This window comes from Neophocaena asiaeorientalis, unplaced genomic scaffold (assembly GCF_003031525.2).
Source record: "Neophocaena asiaeorientalis asiaeorientalis breed wild unplaced genomic scaffold, Neophocaena_asiaeorientalis_V1.1 scaffold65, whole genome shotgun sequence".
Taxonomy (NCBI): domain Eukaryota; kingdom Metazoa; phylum Chordata; class Mammalia; order Artiodactyla; family Phocoenidae; genus Neophocaena; species Neophocaena asiaeorientalis.
Genome location: NW_020173215.1, coordinates 285397 through 306240, shown reverse-complemented (window position 1 = coordinate 306240; position 20844 = coordinate 285397). Strand labels below are relative to the sequence as shown.

At 38.7% G+C, this 20844-nt stretch overlaps 1 protein-coding gene across 2 annotated transcripts in view; it reads left to right on the top strand.

The window, feature by feature from the left end:
* The first annotated feature begins 19870 nt into the window (after positions 1-19870).
* PRDM5 (PR/SET domain 5) overlaps positions 19871-20844 on the top strand; it is a 201486-nt gene continuing 200512 nt past the window's right edge. The window contains exon 1 of one of the 2 annotated variants that reach the window (XM_024745141.1): positions 19871-20080. In XM_024745141.1, the coding sequence (XP_024600909.1) occupies positions 19988-20080 (93 nt within the window). In that variant the 5' untranslated portion in view covers positions 19871-19987. The remainder of the gene's footprint in view (positions 20081-20844) is intronic. The other variant, XM_024745139.1, reaches the window with a different exon arrangement.

The window sequence follows — 20844 nt, the reverse complement described above, 5'->3', positions numbered from 1 at the left end:
AACCCCAAAAAAAAAAAAAAAAAAAAAAAAATCACTGATCATAGATCACCATAACAAATCTAATAATAATTAACAATTTGAAATATTGTGAGACTTACCAAAATATGACACAGAGAAAGGAAGTGATCAAATGCTACTGGAGAAATGACGCATATGCCAAAAAGACACTTGAGGCAGGGCTGCCACAACCTTCAATTTGTAAGAAATGCACTATTGGCAAAGTGCAGGAAGTGAAGCACAATAAGAGGTATGCCTGTATTTAAGGGGGATCAGAGTTCCTTTTGATAATTTTCTTAACTATTAATAAATGGCATACAAAAATAACATGTACCAATAAACCAGTCTCTGACTTTGCAGACAGTAGGGTCAGAAACTAATTAAATTAGGAAATTTTAGGTTAGAATGAGCTGGTTTTCAGAAATCTTTATAATGTTCTTTAATTCTGAAAGATTGTACAACATCTATATAAATATAAAAATACTTGTAATCAGAATATTATTTGTTCATGGAAATAGATTGTCTGCAGGAGAACTAGAGTAGTGATACCATGTTCACATCTCAGCAGCTGTTTAAATATTAAAACTACTTGTACAGAAAGAAGGCAATGTGGTCTTATGAATCAAGGAAGACTTCAAGGTTTGGACTGGGAAAGAGAAACGGAAAGAGTGTTCCAGATTGGTGGATTTAGATGAGTGAAGCAAGAAGAAAAGATTGAGGGCTTCCCTGGTGGCGCAGTGGTTGAGAGTCCGCCTGCCGATGCAGGGCGTGCCCCGGTCCAGGAAGGTCCCACATGCCAGGGAGCGGCTGGGCCTGTGGGCCATGGCCGCTGAGCCTGCGTGTCCGGAGCCTGTGCTCCGCTACGGGAGAGGCCACAGCAGTGAGAGGCCCACGTACCACATAAGAAAAAGAAGAAGAAGAAGAAAAGATTGAAGACTCACTGACTCTGAGAAGATACATCTAAGAAAAACAGGAGAAAATGGTGGCTTAGAACCAATTATAGAAGGGCTATGCCTCCAACCATACTAATGCATGAATCCCTTAGAGGTTATTCATATTTAGTATTTATAATTATTGTTTGAAATAGTTTAATTGAAGAAGGATGGATCGAATGGGTATTTATCATTTATTGAATAAAGAGATTGATGTAACAGATGAGTTCACCTTTGCAGTTCATTTTCCCCAACATTCTTAAACTCCAATGTGTGGAAACTCTGTTTTCCTCAGGTTCTGGGAAGTTTGTTGAATATCATTGCATGTGAAAGCAATGAACAGTTCTGGAAGACCTATGCTTTCTAGGGGAAATAACCTAGATTGGTACTCTGTGATGTGAGCCATAAGAATAACCCTTGGGTGATGTTTACATGCAAACCCATTCAGTTAAATACTGTATTTACCAAAATTGCTTCCTATTGCTTGGAGGGAAAATGAGGGAGAATTTCATTTTAAAGTGATAAATTCTTGTGTGAGTCTGGTTTAAATGATCTAACTTAATGAATGACTTACTTCTAAGAGATTATTCACACTTGCTCACCGTAGAACCAAGCATAACAAAAAACTTAACTACTGCTTTTTTTTTTTTTCCGGTATGCGGGCCTCTCACTGCCGTGGCCTCTCCCGTTGCGGAGCACAGGCTCCGGACGCGCAGGCTCAGCGGCCACGGCCCACGGGCCCAGCCGCTCCACGGCACGCGGGATCCTCCCGGACCGGGGCACGAACCCACGTCCCCCGCATCGGCAGGCAGACTCCCAACCACCGCGCCACCAGGGAAGCCGCTTAACTACTGCTTTTTTACATTACCAAGCAATATTTATTTTATTGAAGTAAATATAGAACAACACATATCTATAAAAAATTAACCTCTACAGTGCACTACTTCATCTAGAGATGTGCAATTTCTCTAGCTGAATGGTAAGTAATAGTTGACTTTTGTGTTTTTTCTAGGAGGCGAGGCTGCAATTTTGTGTTGTAACACTTTTAGTAACAAAAAATGGAGAAAGGAAAGCAAAAAAGTTATTAGTAGCTTTACATGTAATTATTAGAATTGGCAATCAGTTTCATGTCATCTCTTTGCCAATGCAGAATGGAGGTGAATTTTAAATGGTTACACATTATACATATTACAATATTTTAATTAGCGAAGAAAATCAGCCTCAAAATTGTCTTCCGCAAGTTAAGTATGCCATTAACTATGAACTTGAAAATAGGCCTCCACAGTGATTTTTAAGTCTAGTTGATACCTTTCATTGGTGCTGTACTTTATAAAATCTAGTTTTTGTAATAAAATATATTTATTGGAAATGAAACTATATGAATAAAAGTTTATACATTTTTGCACATTTAGTTTTCAAATAATGGCTGAATTTTACACCATTCCAGAAAAATCAATATGTATCTACCTAGTTAGTAAAACTGAAATGCTGAGTTGTATATTTCTGCATGTAAGAGTATATATTTTACTTTTTATGAATTTCTTTGAATCCAAGCTGAATGATTTAATAAAGACAGCCTGAAGGAATATGGGCACCTTGGACAACCAGCTGAGAGGACAGACTCCACTTGTGTGGAGTTTGGCAAGGAAGCATCTCTTAAGTTTTCTCTGCAAAAGTAAAGAGTAGGAGTGGGGAATGGGGCAGGATGTGTGGGGTTGGAGGAGGTGGGACTCAAGGAAAGAGCAACCCTGAGGCACTGGACCCGCACTCCCTGCTTGTGGAACCCATCAACTTATTTTACTGGTTTCATCTAGTTTCTCTGGCACCTTAGAATTCCTGGGAAACTTTATTTTCAGAATCTGACTGTACAGTTCAGAATGCATATTTTCTTCCTAAGAAAACACTGACAATCTGTCCAGGCTTCAGCAAGAGTTTCACACCACTTCCTGAATTTGACATCAAAATTTGCCTGCATCATTACAAAGGTTGAGGGCTATAGGAACACTGGCAGACACCAGCATGAGTCTTGGCTAGGTTTCTCTAGGTTCAGAACTTAACGTGGATTTATTAAATCCACAAGCTTAGAGATGGGCTTGAATGATTCAGAAAAGAATTGAAAGACAGAAACCACAGTATTCTGACAATAAGTTTATTAAAAATCCATCAATGTTACATTTATTACATGAGAAATGTACTTCATATTTGGTTTAAATCCATTCTCAAATCTTCATCACCAGATCAGCTTCACAAAGATATTGCATTTTACAAATTCCAAGAGATTAAAAGGGGGTTATCAGACAGGAGAAAGAAATGCAATATAATTTGACACTTGTTTTTCATAGAGGATCAGACTTTCAAAGGGATTTTTTGATTAATTAGAGTTAGGCTTAATATCAGGATCCATATTACTAGTCACATTATTATGGCTTGAAAGAGTTAATATGTCTTTGAAATGAGAATAGTTTAGCTCCTATTTATTGGTAGGGCCTGATAAATGGTCCCCCAATGTGCTTTAAAATCTTTCTTATTGTATCGTTCTCATGGTATTCTTTTGAGACAGGTGATTACGGCCAGCTGTCAGAAGTCAAAGGTAGCAGAAAATTGTGACATTTTGTTATGGCAGCCCTAGGAAACTAACACAATGAGTGAAAAATAAGAAATCAAGAAATAAAAACTTTATGAATTCCAGTAACATGCTAGAGTTAATAATTTTTAGAATTCGAAGGTATCTTAAAGATTAACTGGGAATTTGCTGGCGGTCCAGTGGTTAGGACTGCGCTTTCACTGCCGAGGGTGCAGGTTCAATCCCTGGTTGGGAGCTAAGATCCCACATGCTGCGTGGGGTGGCAGGGGTGCAAAGAAAAAGAGATTAACTGGCCCAATTGCCTTGTTCTGCAACTGAGGAAACTGAGTTATAACGAGAACTTTGCAGCACATGTAAGGTAGAATTTCAATAAGACAGATCCATTCCATAAGATACCTATTCCTGGTCCTCTTTTCTCAATGGCTTACTGTGTTCAGAGAAAAAGTACCTGTAACCAAAGTCCAGAAAGACCATAAGTAAAATAGACAATATAGATGAGTGTATTTGATAGTCAGATCAGACAAAGATCTATTTTTTCCGGGAAGATCAAGGAAGGCATCAAAGAGGATGTAGAATGTGTGTGTGTGGTTTTGTCTGTGTTTTGTTTTAATTTTTAGGTTTGAAGGATGGTAGGCAAGTTGGTAGGCAGAGTGGTGAAAAGAGGACATTTCAGTTGGAGATGGTAGGAACATCCTAGGTGGAGGCAGGACACACTGGCTATGTTTGGAAAAAGTGAGGGATCAGTTGATTGCTGGATAGGGCTCCTATGGAGGTTTAGTCACAAATAAAACTGGAATTGTGGCAAAGACCACGCTACTAAGAGTCAGAGCCTGGGGAAGGAGGGTCATGCTGTACGGATAGCAACATACCCTTGCTGGGTAAGGAAATTTGCTTTGATTCGGGGCCCAGGTGTCCCATCTGTCAAGATTCATTACTCTTTTCCCTGGCAGGAGGTAGTTGCCAATGGGTAATTCAGATTTGATTATAACAGCATCTGGGAACTACTATAATGTTCTGCCTGCTTCTGATTCCTCAAACCTGGTTATTTGAGTGAATGCATGTGTGCTTACATATGTATGTGCACAAGAGAGAGGCCCCCATGCAAAGCCCCAAATTAGTACACGTTGGTTCAAAAATGTCAGTCTATTCTAGCTGATACCATGCCTTTCTGGGCATTAGAATGCCATGAAAACCACCATGAGAAAGTGAGCCATAGCTCTTAAGGCCATATGTTTTTGACACAGAACGCTTGTAACTTCCAATATTCCCAAGAGGCAGAAGCAGTTCTCAAAGGGGGTTATATCTATTTATCCCTGTACATCTCTAGAGGGAGAAATATTAAAGGAAGTTTTACATTGTGCAAATACTCATTAACAGCCATTTTAATTGCATATGCATTGAGTTCTTGCAATGTCAATGTACAAATTTTATATTTAGTGTACTATCCTTGCAAGAATTTCTTACAAGCCATTTGGATCACGCAGCAATTACTGCAGAATGATGGTGCCTTATGTTTTCATATATATACAGGTTATCACAGGATAAAGTGTTAATGACTTGATGATACCTCAAGTTGTTGTGTAAGGAAAAGGACTAATTTTTAAATCAAGGACTCATCAAGCTTAAGGTAAAAGAATAACACTTAGTCTTTATAAGCAGCACCTCTGTCCTGCAAACCCCCAATTGTTAAAGATTTTACAAATATTAATTTATTCTCATTCTTTTCAGACTAGTTTTACTTACTGTAAGAAAAATATATGGGTCAACTTAAAACAAAAAATTTCACCTTACATCAATAATTATATTTGACATACAGTTCTTAAGGCCAAATACTTTTTTAGACAAATTATCTTCATTGCAACTTGTACGCTGGGACATTATTTTGTAAGGTATATTTTATTGCTCCGTGAATTTAGGCACTTCAAGTACTTTGCATCTAACTCAAATTAAAATAGTTCCCAAATAACTGAGAAACAATTTAGTCCCAAATGTTTATCTCTAGGTTACAGATGTTTTCTTTCTTCATTTTTCTGCCTTAGATGCATTTGATTCCTTTTTAACTTTATAATCAGAGTTAAATAAATAAACGTTTCCACTGGGAAAATTGGGGAAAGGGCTTTCAGCAGCTGCAAGCTTCACCGCATCGGTAAATTTATGTTTATTCTGTAGTAAAACAATAATGCATGGCTCTGGCCCGAATTCACAGTTAAATTTAATCTGTTTAATTGGGTAAGTTCAGTCTGAGGTCCTTCTGTCCTTCATAAAACTGTACTCTGGCAGTTACGATTCTAACAAACCTCCAAGAGTGAGTTACGGTTTGGTGCTCAAACTGGGACTATCTACAGGATTATTCAGAAAGTAATATCCCAACTGGGGGCACTTTATCTTTTTACAATGGGATATTTAATTTTATTGTGCTTAGAAATATTTGTCAAAGAGGCAAAAAAAAAAAATGTTTTTTCAAAGACTTTTTTGGCTCTTTCCTCTAGTTTTCTAAGGTAATTAGTGTAATAACGTTTCAGTTCCTTTGAGTGAAGAATATGTTTTAAAACTGTCAGATGAGTTTTAAAGAGAAGTCAAGACTACATACAGGTTAATGAATCATGTCTGAATTTAGGATTTGGGCTCTTTCCCATCCTCGTGGTCAAGTGTTTCTCAGATACATTGAAGATAGACTATAGGCCCACAAATTAGGTACACCCTCATAAAAGGCTTAAGCACCATTACACATGCTCTGTTTTCATTGAATGGAGGGGAAGGAAACTGGCATTTTTTGAGCACCTGTTATAAACAGACAGAGTGCTCTGTGTGTTACACACATTAACTCATTCAATAGTCTCTCTCTTTCTATTCTCTCATATTTATCTACATATCTACATCTATATATAGTTTATCTTTGTAGTAAAAGAGGAAACTGATTTTCAGACGTTAAATATTTTTTCAATGTGGAACCAGAAGCTAAAAGCTAAAGCCTAATCTTTCTGGCTCCAAAGTCTATTCTCTTTTTCCTTATTTTTACTTTCAAAATTTAAATAAGTAATGCAAAAATCCATTCTCTTTGTAAAAAACTAGAATATTGTGGTTAACATTTAAGTGCTTTTGGAAAACCATCTCTAATCCTGGTCTCTTTCTTCTCTCTGCTGAGATAAATAATTTTATGAATTTAATGTGTATTTTTCAGAACTTTAAAATATTTTGCTAACATATATGTACCCATAAAAATGTATAGCATGGTTTGGTATGTTTTGTTATTTATCACATAATAGTGTACAAATAATTGTATAAGTCACTTTTTATCGCGCAACATTCTGTATTTGGGATCTGCCTATCTTGAGACCCACAGATCTAGTTTAACAGCTCTGTGACTATATCATGTTTGAACTTATAATTACAATTACAATGAATATTGTGACAACATTCTGTTACAATTCTCCTTGACCATATGTGCTGGTGTTTCAGTCAGAGGGTGAACCCATATGTAGAACTGCTGGGTAAGAGTATGTACATTTTTAGGTTTAATAGATACTGCTCCATTTCTCCCCAAAGTGGATCTCTCAGTTTTTCTGTGTACAAACAGAGTATGAGAGCACCCATTTCCCCATACCTCACCAACTTTGGGGGCTGTGCTCAGCTTTTAGATTTTTGCCTAACTGATGAGACAAAAAGTGTTATCTCACTGTTGCTTCAATTCCTTTTTCCCTGATTACTAAAGAAGGTAGCTGTCCTGTTAATGGCCTATTACTCCTATTAATTACTTTTTCATTTTTGTCCATTTTTCTTTCAGGTATTTGTCTTTTTTCTTACTGACATATTGTCTGTTATGCATATTGCAAATATTTTTCTTAGCCCATAGTTTATCTTTTAATTTTGTAATGATTTCTTGAATTGTTCAGAAATTTTAAACAAATGTACTCCATTGTATTGATTTTTTGCATTAAAAATTATTCTTTACGAAGGATTTCTTCACTCCAGGGTCATAGAGTTATTCTATATTTTCTCCTAGTAATGTTAAAGTTTTCATTTTTATACATGATGTTAGAGGATAGTGTGAAGTATTGATTGAAATTTGTCCTGTCTTTTGACATTACCAAATAGTGTAAGGCTAAAAGTAGAGACAGATCTACGTTGAGAACAAAGTTTCGAATTTTTCCAAGGTCAAGTTCAAAGAGAGCCTGGTCCTTGGTATAAGATTCCTAGTCTGACCCTGGGTGCCAATAGGGCTAACTTGCTTTGACAGCATTTACCAATGAAAGAGAGGAGAGGGAATTTGGAAAGAAAGGGTACTTGCTACAAAGTGTTCTATATGCTTAGAAATATAGCATTGTGTTCTCATCCCTGTAGATTGGGCGTAGTGAACTATTGAGAACTTTTTGTTATAAAACATTAGAGAAATGACACAAGAGAGGTAGAAATCATGGGTAAATATTAAGTCGATGCCATATTATGTGCAAGCAGGTTGGCATTTATGACCATGCCAGTGGTGCACTGCACAGCTCCAGACGGAGCCATTCACACTAACTATGATGTGACTGAAGCCCCTTAGAGCTGTGTAATGCATGACCTGCCTCACTCTGGACTGTGGCACTATCTTTATGGTAAGATGCTAGATAAATAAGGATATAATATGTAAGACATAGTATCTGCCTTCAAAGACCTTAAAATAGTATTAGGTAAATATGACAGAGAAACACACACACACACACACATGCTCATACACAGGAACACACACACACCTAACAATGTAAGACAATGATTGTTAAGTGCCAAACGAAGGAATAAACAAGACAAACCATGGCTATATAAAGCAGGAGAGATCACTTGCAACTATGATGATCAGAAATGGTTTCATGGAAAAGCAGAAACACAGATTGGACTGTGAAGGGTGGTAGAAGTTAAATGAGAAGAAAATAATAAAGAGGACATTTCAGACAATGGAAAAAATGTAAGCACAACATTGAGCCAGCAGTCACAATGTCTGAGAGAAGAGAGAGTAAGTGGAATTAATTGAATAGGGGATTCTAAAAGAATAGAGGGAGTTAAGGTTGGAAGGGTAGGATGGAACCATATTGTGGGCAGCCTTTTGATTTCAGGAAAAGGATTTGAAATATCCAGGTGGTATATGGACTTATTCAAATTGTTAGAGAAAAGGAGTGTCAAGAAAATATGTAAGGAATATTAATCTAACAGTGATGTCTACAGTACATTCAAGCAAAAAAAAAAGCTAGTGTAAGGATGTTATATAAATATTTTAATAGATGTGGAGCTTCGAGGGTCTAAACTATGGAGAGCGCCAGTGACATGGGAAGAGGCAAGATAGGAATAAAGTGAATCTAAATCCAAGACATCTGGGGAATTCCCTGGCTGTCCAGTGGTTAGCCTCCGCGCTTCCACTGAAGGGCGCACAGGTTCGGCCCCTGGTCAGGGAGCTAAGATTCTGCATGCCGCATGGCATGGCCAAACAATAAAAAAAAAAAAAAAAGATAAATAGGTAAATAAATAAATAAATAAATCCAAGATATCTGGTAAACAGGGAGTTGGTATTTCAAGCCGAGATGCTGGCAGACTATTTCTTTTTCTTTTTGTTGAGGATTTTTGCATCTATGTTCATCAGTGATATTGGCCTGTAGTTTTCTTTCTTTGTGACATCCTTGTCTGGTTTTGGTATCAGGGTGATGGTGGCCTCGTAGAATGAGTTTGGGAGTGTTCCTCTCTCTGCTATATTTTGGAAGAGTTTGAGAAGGATAGGTGTTAGCTCTTTTCTAAATGTTTGATAGAATTCGCCTGTGAAGCCATCTGGTCCTGGGCTTTTGTTTGTTGGAAGATTTTTAATCAGAGTTTCAATTTCAGTGCTTGTGATTAGTCTGTTCATATTTTCTATTTCTTCCTGATTCAGTCTTGGCAGGTTGTGCATTTCTAAGAATTTGTCCATTTTTCCAGGTTGTCCCTTTTATTGGCATAGAGTTCCTTGTAGTAATCTGTCATGATCTTTTGTATTTCTACAGTATCAGTTACTTCTCCTTTTTCATTTCTAATTCTATTGATTTGAGTCTTCTACCTTTTTTTCTTGATGAGTCTGCCTAATGGTTTATCAATTTTGTTTATGTTCTCAAAGAACCAGCTTTTAGTTTTATTGATCTTTACTATCATTTCCTTCATTTCTTTTTCATTTATTTCTGATCTGATTTTTATGATTTCTTTCCTTCTGGCAGACTATTTCTAAAGTAGAAAAATTGGAGTGATTAAACAGAGTGAGGTTGTACCACTAGAGGTCTAAAATAAACTTTGGCTTATGAATCCAGTAAAGAAAATGATTAAAAATAATGAAAGCCAGTTTTTTGGTAATTTTAAAATTATTTTAGTTATTCAATATTTATCTCTAGTGTTCTTAGAACAAGTGTGAGGATCATATAATTGCAACTAAATATCTTACATGGACCAAATTTTTCTTTCTTAATATAGGCAATAATTGGAGCTTTTTCAGATTTTACGTTAGAGCTAATTGCCATATGGAATATTATTGGGCTAGGAAATACTTATCCTTTAAAAAAATTGATGTTGGTATGCATAAATATTTTTGAATGAATGAATAAAGCATTCTTTATTAGATGTTTTCTTTAAAATGAGTTAAAACTCTTCAAAGCTAGATAAATTAACAAGTTCTTTTTAGTTGAATTTTGCTATATTATAGGCTTTTAATGTTTTCCTTTTGAAATTTCCACGGCTACCATATAATCGTAAGCATAAGAAATATTTTACTTACTCTACAATCATTTTAAATTTCATGGGCCAAATTCTCCCCTCAGATGTACTTTTTATAACTCCCAATGAAGTGAGTGGAAATTTAGTTACACTATCTGAGGGCAAAATTTGGAATCACATTTGCAAAGATACTGACCTTTCCTGATTCGTGTTTTATTGAGAAATTGGACATTTAAATTAGCTAGGATTAAGTGTAATAAAGCATTTGAACTTGATGCCATTTTGACATATTGGGAAAAGAAGAAAAATAATGTTTTACTGCAGGTTGCTACTTTTCAGATTTTGACTTTCATTTCCCATGAAAAAATAAAAAAATTGGAGAATTAAACACCTCTACATTTTCTCCTACTGAGCTTGAAAGTTAAAGAGCATTTCAATTGCATGAGTAAAATATTTTTTATAGCATATAATAACAGTGGAGCTCCAGGAGACTGGCAGGAAAAGTGAAAGGAAATAGAAGGTGGAAGAGGGGAATGTATGTGAAATAACTGGACCCAGGAATTCAAAATAAATGAACCAAATAGTTTTAAGATTAACTCATATTATTTCATCTCCACATTCTCATTGTGTGAAAACTATTACAAAGATTCCAAATGGTTCCATTTCTTTGGTGTTGACTTTAATTATCTTTTCTAAATCTCAAAGTAACAGCATATCCAGAAAATTTTAAGTCCTATGTAGACAGAATTTTTCGAGGCGTGTTGCTGATCATGTGTTGTTTACTCTGGGCATCATAGTTTTATGGCAAAGCATGGGTAAAGGTCATTCAGTTCTGTGTTGATAGTTAATTAATCTTGGAGGAACTCTTTTAGTACCTAATGGAAGATCTATTTAAGATGATAGGGCTCATTCTCTCAATGAGAACAATCTTCAGCTTATTCCTCACACCAGTATATCCTGTGCTATGTGTACAGTTTACTACATATGCTATGTACCTGTTGGGTTCTAGTATTTGTTCCATGTCTTCCCATTTCCCAGTGTGTAAAGAATCAGTTCCGGCCCTTGTGAACCCTCTTCTGTGTCAATCATGTCTAATATGCCCCTCATAATTGTTCTTTCCAGTTAAAATGTCCTATCAACTTTCACCTTCAGGAATTTTGCAGCCGAGTCTCCTCTTTGCTTGGGCACTTGCTCAAATACAAGGTATTCATGCTGTTGTTATCAGTTGATGCTTAGGAAAGGCTTTCTTCTGTCCTGTGAACTCTGCCGGATGCTTGCTGTGTCCCTGCAAGACTACAGGGCTCTGTCTCTAATGTGACTGCTCCATTTCTCTGTTCCCTTTCTATTAGTAAAATAAAGGCTATAGTGACAGAAATGTTGTTGAAGCCTCCTTGTCAGCAAGACTTTATTTCCCCACAAATTCTCTGTCTCCAACTGGACAGCAACAAGGACTGCATGGGACATCCCTTGTAGCACATTAAAGAGGCTCCTTCTTTCCTCATCCCAACCTGACGTAGCGTGCGTTACAGTGAAATTTTCATGTGCTCTTAAGTTTGCAAAGTCTGAGAACTTGTATTGCTTGTTCCTTATGCTTGGCACATAGTTAGGAGTTCTAGAAATACTTGTTGCAGGAATATATAATGGTCTTAAGGATTTACTTTTTAAATGTATGCCACATAATTTGAGTTAAAAATTGAAGAACTTACGAAGTTTTAAATAAATTGGGAGTATTATCAAGGACTCCAAACTAACAAAATATGTTTAACAGAATTTAACTACTGGTAGGTTTCTTTTCTTCCCCTTTGAGAGACACAAATGATCTATGAGCCCAGGGAAGAAAAGAGTTTCCTACAAGCTCTCACTGGGAATTTTTACGGTATGGCTTGTCTCTGTGGAAGCAGCATTGTCTTATAGCCCGCATTATACAGATATTAAAGACATCATTCTTGCCCTGGAAGGATGACTAGGGGCTGCCCTGTGCCTCAGTACAAGTTAATGGATTCACTTCTGTGTCATTATAGCAAACTCCAGATGGCTTGGTGAAGAACGCTGCAATGTAGCTATGAAACTTAGATCTGGTCCATGGTAATAATAATAATAACTTCCATTTATTTTGAACCTATTTTGTGCCTGGGGCTCTGCAAAATAGGCATTATCATCCTCATTGTACAGACAAGGAAATAGAGTTCTCAAGTGGTTATTAACCTTTCCTATGGTCTCATGTTAATACTTTTCATCTCTGTGATTCAAACTCCATATTTCCTGATTCCAAAATTCTTCCTGTTTCCATGGCTCCTTGCCACTCCAACAGAGAGACTGGGAAGCTCTCCTAATAGAAAGGAGTTCCCCATGGTAGGAGCAATGGAGGGACACTCTTCTGGCAGTTATGTCTGGAGGAAGAGGTTTCCAGAAGCTATTTTTGTGGGTAGCCTGTATAATTTAGCACAGACTCTGGCATGATCTGTATGATTTTTTACAAAGTCTTTTTGCTTCCTTCTGGTCTAAGGTTCTTTGCGGTAAATTTTTGCAGAAACATTCAGAAATGATGACTTGAGGAATCAGCGTGATGCCAGTTTTTTCTTCACAGCTGCATAGTGGCCTTTTATAAAGAGAGACTTATAATAACTGAATTCCTCAAGCAAAGAGAACAGCAGTGCAAAGGCTGGCTGGATTATAATTCACGGAGGAAACATTTGACCCAAGGATATAAGAGAATCTGTTATTTTTGCCATATTTGATTATTTAAAATTTGGGGGGTATCTTTTCTCCAGAGAATACACCTGTCACACAGCCAGAAGCCTTCCAATTTGGTTTTCCATATGTTGACAAGTTTCTTATAACACAGGATTTAAGTTACCTTCAGGGCAAGCAGTATTAGTAACTTTCAGAATAATATATTGTTTCTTATTTCAGTCACGTATTCTATTTAAATACTATACTTCACAAGTTAGGTTTGGATATAAAAGCTTAAGGTCTGCAGACCTATTTCAGCAACAGAAAATTTTGTTGATGTGTTAGAAATAAGTGACATCCATATACCATTGCCAGTTACAAAGACTTTGAAACTAGGTAAACCAATGTTGAAGTACATTATTTTCCTGAACTCACCTAAAAGGCTAAGTAAAAAATAATGTTCTTCATTCATATGTAAACATATGTTAATATGGTACTTGGTTGCAATTGGAAACTACAGAGGAAATTTTAAAATTAATGATCTTCAAACAGTATTAATTTGCTATGATTGCATTAATACTCAGCATAACAGGATGGAGTTAGAAACTTACCTTTCTGATGATGAAATACTATGTGAAACTTCAATCTGCCAAATGTAAGAAGAAAGAAACAGTCAGCGGAGAGGAGGCCTTATGGAGACCCCAATTCAGTAGGGAATTACATCATTGGTTGTGTATGCTTCCCTTTGTACTGAGAGGTCACCAAGACATCAGCACTCAACTGTGATGTTTATTTGAAATAACATTTTCTATGGAAAAAGTTGTTTCTTGCCTCTGTGCTAAGTAATTAGTAAGACATTACTATTATTATTATTATTATCATGATTTTTGCTCTCTGCATAGTATCAGAGAGTTTATAGAAAATGATCACTTAAACTAAGTTCCTCCTTACTCATTTGGAATGGTATATTAAGAAGGTGATCCCCTCCCCCCCCCTTTTAATAATAGTTCAGTAACTATTTTATTTTAGTAAGGGAAAAGGGAAACCAGTAGAACAAATTGAGTGGTTCTGACAAACGAGAGCATTGGTATTGCTTTTTGGTTAATTACTGAATCTTTTAAATATTATCATTTCTGTGGATTAAAAATTTGTCGATGAGCTAGGCTGTGGTTATAAATAGGATAAGCCTCAAAATATCTGCCAGGTTCAGAGAAACTTTCTGTAAAAGCAGGGTCTTATCTTATAGCCCTCTCTGCAGAGGGGATATCTTTGGAGAATCATATAACTCTACAGTCATTTGGATCAAACTGGAGCATCTGACCTCGGGATAACTATTTACTTGACCTTGGCCAGTCACATTGTCTGCCCAGTTCTAGAGGAGTTGGAGGTGGATTGGGAGGGGACATGAAAGAAAAGGAGAAGGAGAAAGAGAAGAAGAAGGGGAAGGGGAAGGGGAAGGGGAAGGAGAGAGAAAGATGGAGAGTTCTGCTTGTTCTGGAGGTGCTGCTAAGCCTAATGGGAAGTGTGACTAGAGAGTGAGCCTGACTGAGTCAGCTGGAGGTAGAATCAAGGACATTGGAAACAAAGTCCTGAGTTATTTTTACCTCCACCACTTCACGGATTCATGCAATTGATTAAGATCAATCACTTCTCTCTTGTGTGTAAAATGGGGTTAGTGACATTTACTTTGCAGGGCTGTTATGGTAGGGCTGTTAGGGCTTTAAGATAATGGATAGGAAGAACCTATCCAGTCCAGTTTCTGGCATATACTAGGCTCAATACCTGGAAATAATTATCCTTCTTGGTTTCTTCCTCTCACTTTACTTCAGCTTCATGTTACTTTTCCATACCTGCTCCATGAACAGCATCTGACTTTTGGGGTGAGAGGACCACTGATTAACTCTTTGGCTTTTCTTTTTATAACATCACTCACTATAGTCCCAATAACTTCTAGCTTTCTTCTAATTAAAGAATTTTATGATTTTTCTCTGATACTGCATACAAGTCTTTGGTGTCGTCATTCAAAACCAAGAGACTAAGGAAAATTTAATGTGCAGACTTTTTCAGGTTTCAGCGTCATCTTTCATGGCACTATTGCTACTGTGGAATCAATGCTATGGAGAGGATGGTTTCAGTGCAAGACTCCAACAACCCCACTCCAGATTTTATTTTTTTATTTTATTTTTTTTTTTGCGGTATGCGGGCCTCTCACTGCCGTGGCCTCTCCCGTTGCGGAGCACAGGCTCTCGACGCGCAGGCTCAGCGGCCATGGCTCATGGGCCCAGCTGCTCCGTGGTATGTAGGATCCTCCCGGACCGGGGCACGAACCCGCGTCCCCTGCATCGGCAGGCGGACTCTCAACCACTGCGCCACCAGGGAAGCCCCAGATTTTATTTTTAAGGATTTTTTTCTTTTCTTTTTTCTTTGAGTCATAGCAAATATTGGGTTGGCCAAAAGATTCATTCTTTTTTTTCCATAAGATGGCTCTAGTAGCACCTAGTTGTCTTTCACTTCATTCAAAACAGTTTTCTTAGATTGTATGAGACAGCTGTCATAGCAGTGTGCGTTTAAAAAAGACATCAAAATTGATGAATTTTCGTATAGCCATTTTAATATTGAAGATGGAAGAATAAAAGCAACATTTTCAGCATATTATGCCTTATTATTTCAAGAAAGGTAAAAACACAACCGAAACACAAAAAAAGATTTATGCAGTGTATGGAGAAGGTGCTGTGACCCATCAAACGTGTCCAAAGTGGTTTGCGACGTTTCCTGCTGGAGATTTCTTGCTGGACGATGCTCCACTGTTGGATAGACCAGTTAAAGTTGATAGCGATCAATCGAGACATTAATTGAGAACAATCAATGTTATACCACACGAGAGATAGCTGACATACTCAAAATATCCAAATCAAGCGTTGAAAATCATTTGCACCAGCTTGGTTATGTTCATCGCTTTGATGTTTGGGTTCCACATAAGTTAAGTGAAAAAAACCTTCTTGACCGTATTTCCACATGCGATTCTCTACTAAAATGAAATGAAAACGTTCTGTTTTTAAAACAAATTTTGACCGGCAATGAAAAGTGGATACTGTACAACAATGTGGAATGGAAGAGATCGTGGGGCAAGTGAAATGAACAACCACCAACCACACTAAAGGCCGGTCTTCATCCAAAGAAGGTGATGTTGTGTATATGGTGGGATAGGAAGGGAGTCCTCTATTATGAGCTCCTTCCGGAAAACCGAACAATTAATTCCAACAACTAGTGCTCCCAATGAGACCAACTGAAAGCAGCACTCGACGAAAAGCGTCCAGAATTAGTCATCAGAAAGCACATAATCTTCCATCAGGATAACGCAAGACCGCATGTTTCTTTGATGACCAGGCAAAAACTGTTACAGCTTGGCTGGGAAGTTCTGATTCATCCACTGTATTCACCAGACACTGCACCTTCAGATTTCCATTTATTTCGGTCTTTACAAAATTCTCTTAATGCAAAAAATTTCAATTTTTCAATTGAAAAATTTCAATTCCCTTGTAAAAGGCACCCACCTGGAACAGTTCTTTGCTCAAAAAGATAAAAAGTTTTGGGAAGATGGAATTATGAAGTTGCCTGAAAAATGGCAGAAGGTAGTGGAACAAAACGATGAATATGTTGTTCAATAAAGTTCTTGGTGAAAATGAAAAATGTGTCTTTTATTATACTTAAAAACTGAAGGCACTTTTTGGCCAAACCAATACATCTTTATTCTTTTCTGCTCGGGAAATTTGGTTTTATAATTATCCACTACAAGTCCTTCTGACTCTCAGGAAACTAAAGATAAATAAACCTCAGTATTTTTTTCCTATCAGGCTTTTAATCTACCATGACAGTTGGAAACAGTCATTAATAATTGAGACACAATCAAACGATTTTACAGTATGTGTGGTAAAATAATTATTTATTACAGAATTATAGAATTAAATCTTCCCCTGTAATGAAAAACAAGGACTGCACCAGTACACAAGTTTGAATTCAATAACTAGAGCTTGCTTTAGGCATATCAATGAAAAGAGTTTCCTCCAAAAGCAAATTTGAAAACAAGGAGAAATGTATTTGGAGTCATTTCTCTTGTCTCAAGATAGTGCAATATTTTCTATAATAAGTAAATCAGGTGCATGGTAGTACTTTAATGTCAATATTTTGATTTTCTTATTTTTTTAAGACTGGATTTAAACTCTTGATATAAAGCAGAATTTTAATTTCCCTTTTTTCAAAGACAATGTTGAAAGGTCACTTTCTAGCTTTAAAAGTTTTAAGAAATGACTCATCGTACCACTACTGTCTTATAGGCTTCAAAATCAAATTTCCGGTCAGTATGGTGCCTTTTCATCGGGCAAGCACGTATCCTTTTTTATGTGTTGTAAGAGAGATCATTATTAAGAGCTTTTTGTTGCTGTTCTCTATGTTTTAGGTGGTAGATCTTCAGAAAACTCCAACAAATAGATAAACAGAACATTGCATGCTTTAATGAAATATACTGTTTGCATTAGTTGTAACAAAATCTCTGACAGAGATTCATAAAAGATCTAGAAAGTTTTTCGTTTTATTAATCTCAGATTTATTATCACAAACTAATTTTTATTACTGCTTCCTAATTAGTAAAGATGCCTACATTCCGAGAGATGAGCATTCTCAAGCTGACAGCTTTGTTCCCCAGACACATAGCAGCAATGAAAAGGGAGCTATGCCAAAGCAAGGGTCATCAGTGAATGAGGCCTGCGTCAGACCAAGTCCAGAAAACACTTCTTCTCTCTAGTGATCAAAAACTGTGGAAACTTTTGTGCCCAAAGAGACATGGCAGAGCATTTGACTGAGGAGCCAGGGTGGCTTGAGGGCCAGGGCTGAAAAGCTGTGTGTGACAAAGGACTGAGTGCCCTGGGGAAAGTGCCATGGCCACCCTCTGGATTGTGGTCTGGTTCCAGCTGGGCCCAGTGGACCTGGTCTGGCCTTATTTTAGCACTGGCTTAAAGGATTCCAGGAAAACCTACTTAGTCCAGATTCTTTGAGGAACAACAGTTGGAGTCTAGGCTCACTGTTGACTAATTTGAAAATCTCAGATTAGCCTCAGAATAGACTTCCAATCAAGACATATTTATTGAATCCCTATTACATGTTTCAAGGCCATCTAATTTCAAATTTCCCCCAAACATTGTTTATTTATTAATTCATATCCACCTACAGGAAGTTAGATATCTTTAATGCTAGGTCAAAGAGATCAAAACTCAAAGAATGATTAAGGCATTGTTCCTCTCACCCCTGGCAAAGCTACCTACCCTTCAGTTTAAAAAAAAAAAAAGAAGAAGATCATTTATTTATTCTGTTCTTTAAAATCTCCAAATATTGCTATTACATGATTTTCTTCATAATGCTTTTTCAAAAACCTTTTTCTAAACTTTAATAAAATTCTCCTACTTAGGAGATTAGGAACTGTTTGTGTTTCAAAGCTTCCCTTAGTCCAGAAGACTAAGGAATCATTTCCATGTGTGTTGCTAAAAACAAGACAACAGGCCCCAAATGGAGTCCCTTATGCTAAACTCTCCATCACCAAACTGAGACTTAATTACAATTTCGGCTCTTCTAGAAATGGAAGCTTAAGCCAGCCAATTGGGAGGTGCCTGTTCAGCATTAGTTAGGTAATGTGCCTAACAGACTTCCACCATCCCCTAAGAGAAAGGTACCTTGCAATAGCCAATCCACTTTTTGCCTGGTATAACTTCCTCGTTCCTGCTTCCTTCTACCCGTGAAAGCCTTTCACTTTGTATAGCTCCTCAGAGCTCCTATCTGCCAGATTGGATGTTGTCTAAACCACGAATTGTTGCATAAAGCCAATAAGATCTTTAAAATGTATTCAGTTGAGTTTTTTTAATAGTGTGGCCTTTAATTTTGTCAAAATTATTATTATATTAGTTTATAAGAAACATCAAATATTTATTGGAAACATCAAATAGTTCCTGAGAAAAGAACCCAGAGTAGAAAATTATCAAGAATATCAAGAGAAATGAGTAGAGAGCACCCAGTTCCTCTTGAAAGATGAAACATCCTTCTAAAGTTCTTTCTGAGCGCCACTGCGATCGATACCTACTAACTTCATTAAAAACACTAAAAGAAGTGGCTTCCCGGGCTTCCCTGGTGGCGCAGTGGTTGAGAGTCCGCCTGCCCATGTAGGGGACACGGGTTCGTGCCCTGGTCCGGGAGGATCCCATATGCCGCGGAGTGGCTGAGCCAGTGAGCCATGGCCGCTGAGCCTGCGCGTCCGGAGCCTGTGCTCCGCAGCAGGAGAGGCCACAGCAGTGAGAGGGAGGCCCGTGTACCGCAAAAACACTAAAAGAAGACTTATGGTGTTCTTTCACGGCCTTGTTTCCAGATTCCACTGTTCGTTCGGTCATTCCCTCTTATCTCCCCCATCTCCACTGCTCTCTGTCTGAAAATCTGGAATTGGTCTGGTGATTTTCAAGGTAGAGGACTCAGGAATAGCTCATCTTTGGAAGTGTAAGAATTTCCCAGGGATTAGGACACCAGAACAGAACTAGTTTCTACTGGATTTAACTATTACTTCAATTGTTCACGACAAATTTTGAGTTAACTTGAAATGGATTAGCTGCAGGCTGCGTATACCCGCTTTCTCTGAACGTTAATCTACATATTTATTGGTCCCCTATGTGTTCAAACCTCTGAAACAAGCATGAAATAAACCAAAGATGCATAACTCACATGTAAAAGGACTAAAATTTCCTAGACCCCGGGGATTGCTCTCAGTAGTTAGGCAGTAAGTATGCCTTCGGTCTAGAACTTCTAAAGTTGTTTTGGAGGATGGCCCCAGCTCGGTCAAGGCCCATTTCGTTTTGCATCTGAAGAGTGCAAAATTCGCCGACTCAAAACCCAGAGCTGGTCAAGGGCGGGTCCGCACGCGGCTGCGCGGGGCGCACGGTTGAGGAAAACTCCATTTCCTCCTTCCCCGCCGGCCTCTCCCCTCCACCCTGGCACCCCAAATTTCCATGTGTCGTCTCCCGGGCGCAGACCGCCGGTGTTAAGCGAGGCGGCGGCCGCGGCTGGAAAAATGCTGGGCATGTACGTGCCGGACAGGTTCTCCCTGAAGTCCTCCCGGGTTCAGGACGGGATGGGGCTCTACACGGCCCGCAGAGTAAGAAAGGTGGGTGACCCGGCGGCGGCCTGCGCGCCTCTGCTCCCGCCGCGCGCCCTGCGCCTCCCAGGCTCGCTCCTCCGCCGGGCCGGGGGCTCCGCGGGCTTCACTCGCGTCGTCCCTCGCCGGGCCGGCCGGGAGCCCCGCGGGGAGGCTAGGGCAGCGGGGGTGGCCTTCGCCCGCCGCGCCTCGCGAGCGGGCAGCGCCACGTAGGTGTCGGCGGGGTGCGCTCTGTAGCCGGCCGGTCCAGCGGCGGAACTGCCGCCGGCCGCCCTGCGGCAAGATGTCTTTCCTCCCCTGCAGGAAGTGAGTCGGGATGGAGCCTCCCTCTTCGGCGGCTCCGGGAGTGGGCAGAGGCACGCGTGGGCGGGTGTCTTCCCAGGCGCGCACGAGCTCCATCGCCGCCTTTCTTCCTATTGGGAATGCCTCACTTTCCCTGTGGGGATTGCGGGGAGCTGCCCAGAGCGCAGCTCAACGCAGGCCTTAGCATGTCATTCAGACACCCCGCAGTTCTTTCCTTCCAAAATGTGTAATGTGAATCCTGGGAGGTGCCAGCTAGATAATGCATGAATCGTTGAACTTTTTTCTCAGCTTTTCTGGATTTTCCTTGGATCTTTCCTTCCAGAGATTTAGAGACACGTGAGTAGGACCAGCACATGGCAGTGGCCCTAAGGGAACGGCCTGGGAATGTTGGATGTTGAAAGCAAAAGCCTAGGAGGAGAGATTACTGGACAGTACCAAGTCTTTGGATTTGATGAGACCTGTGTTATAGC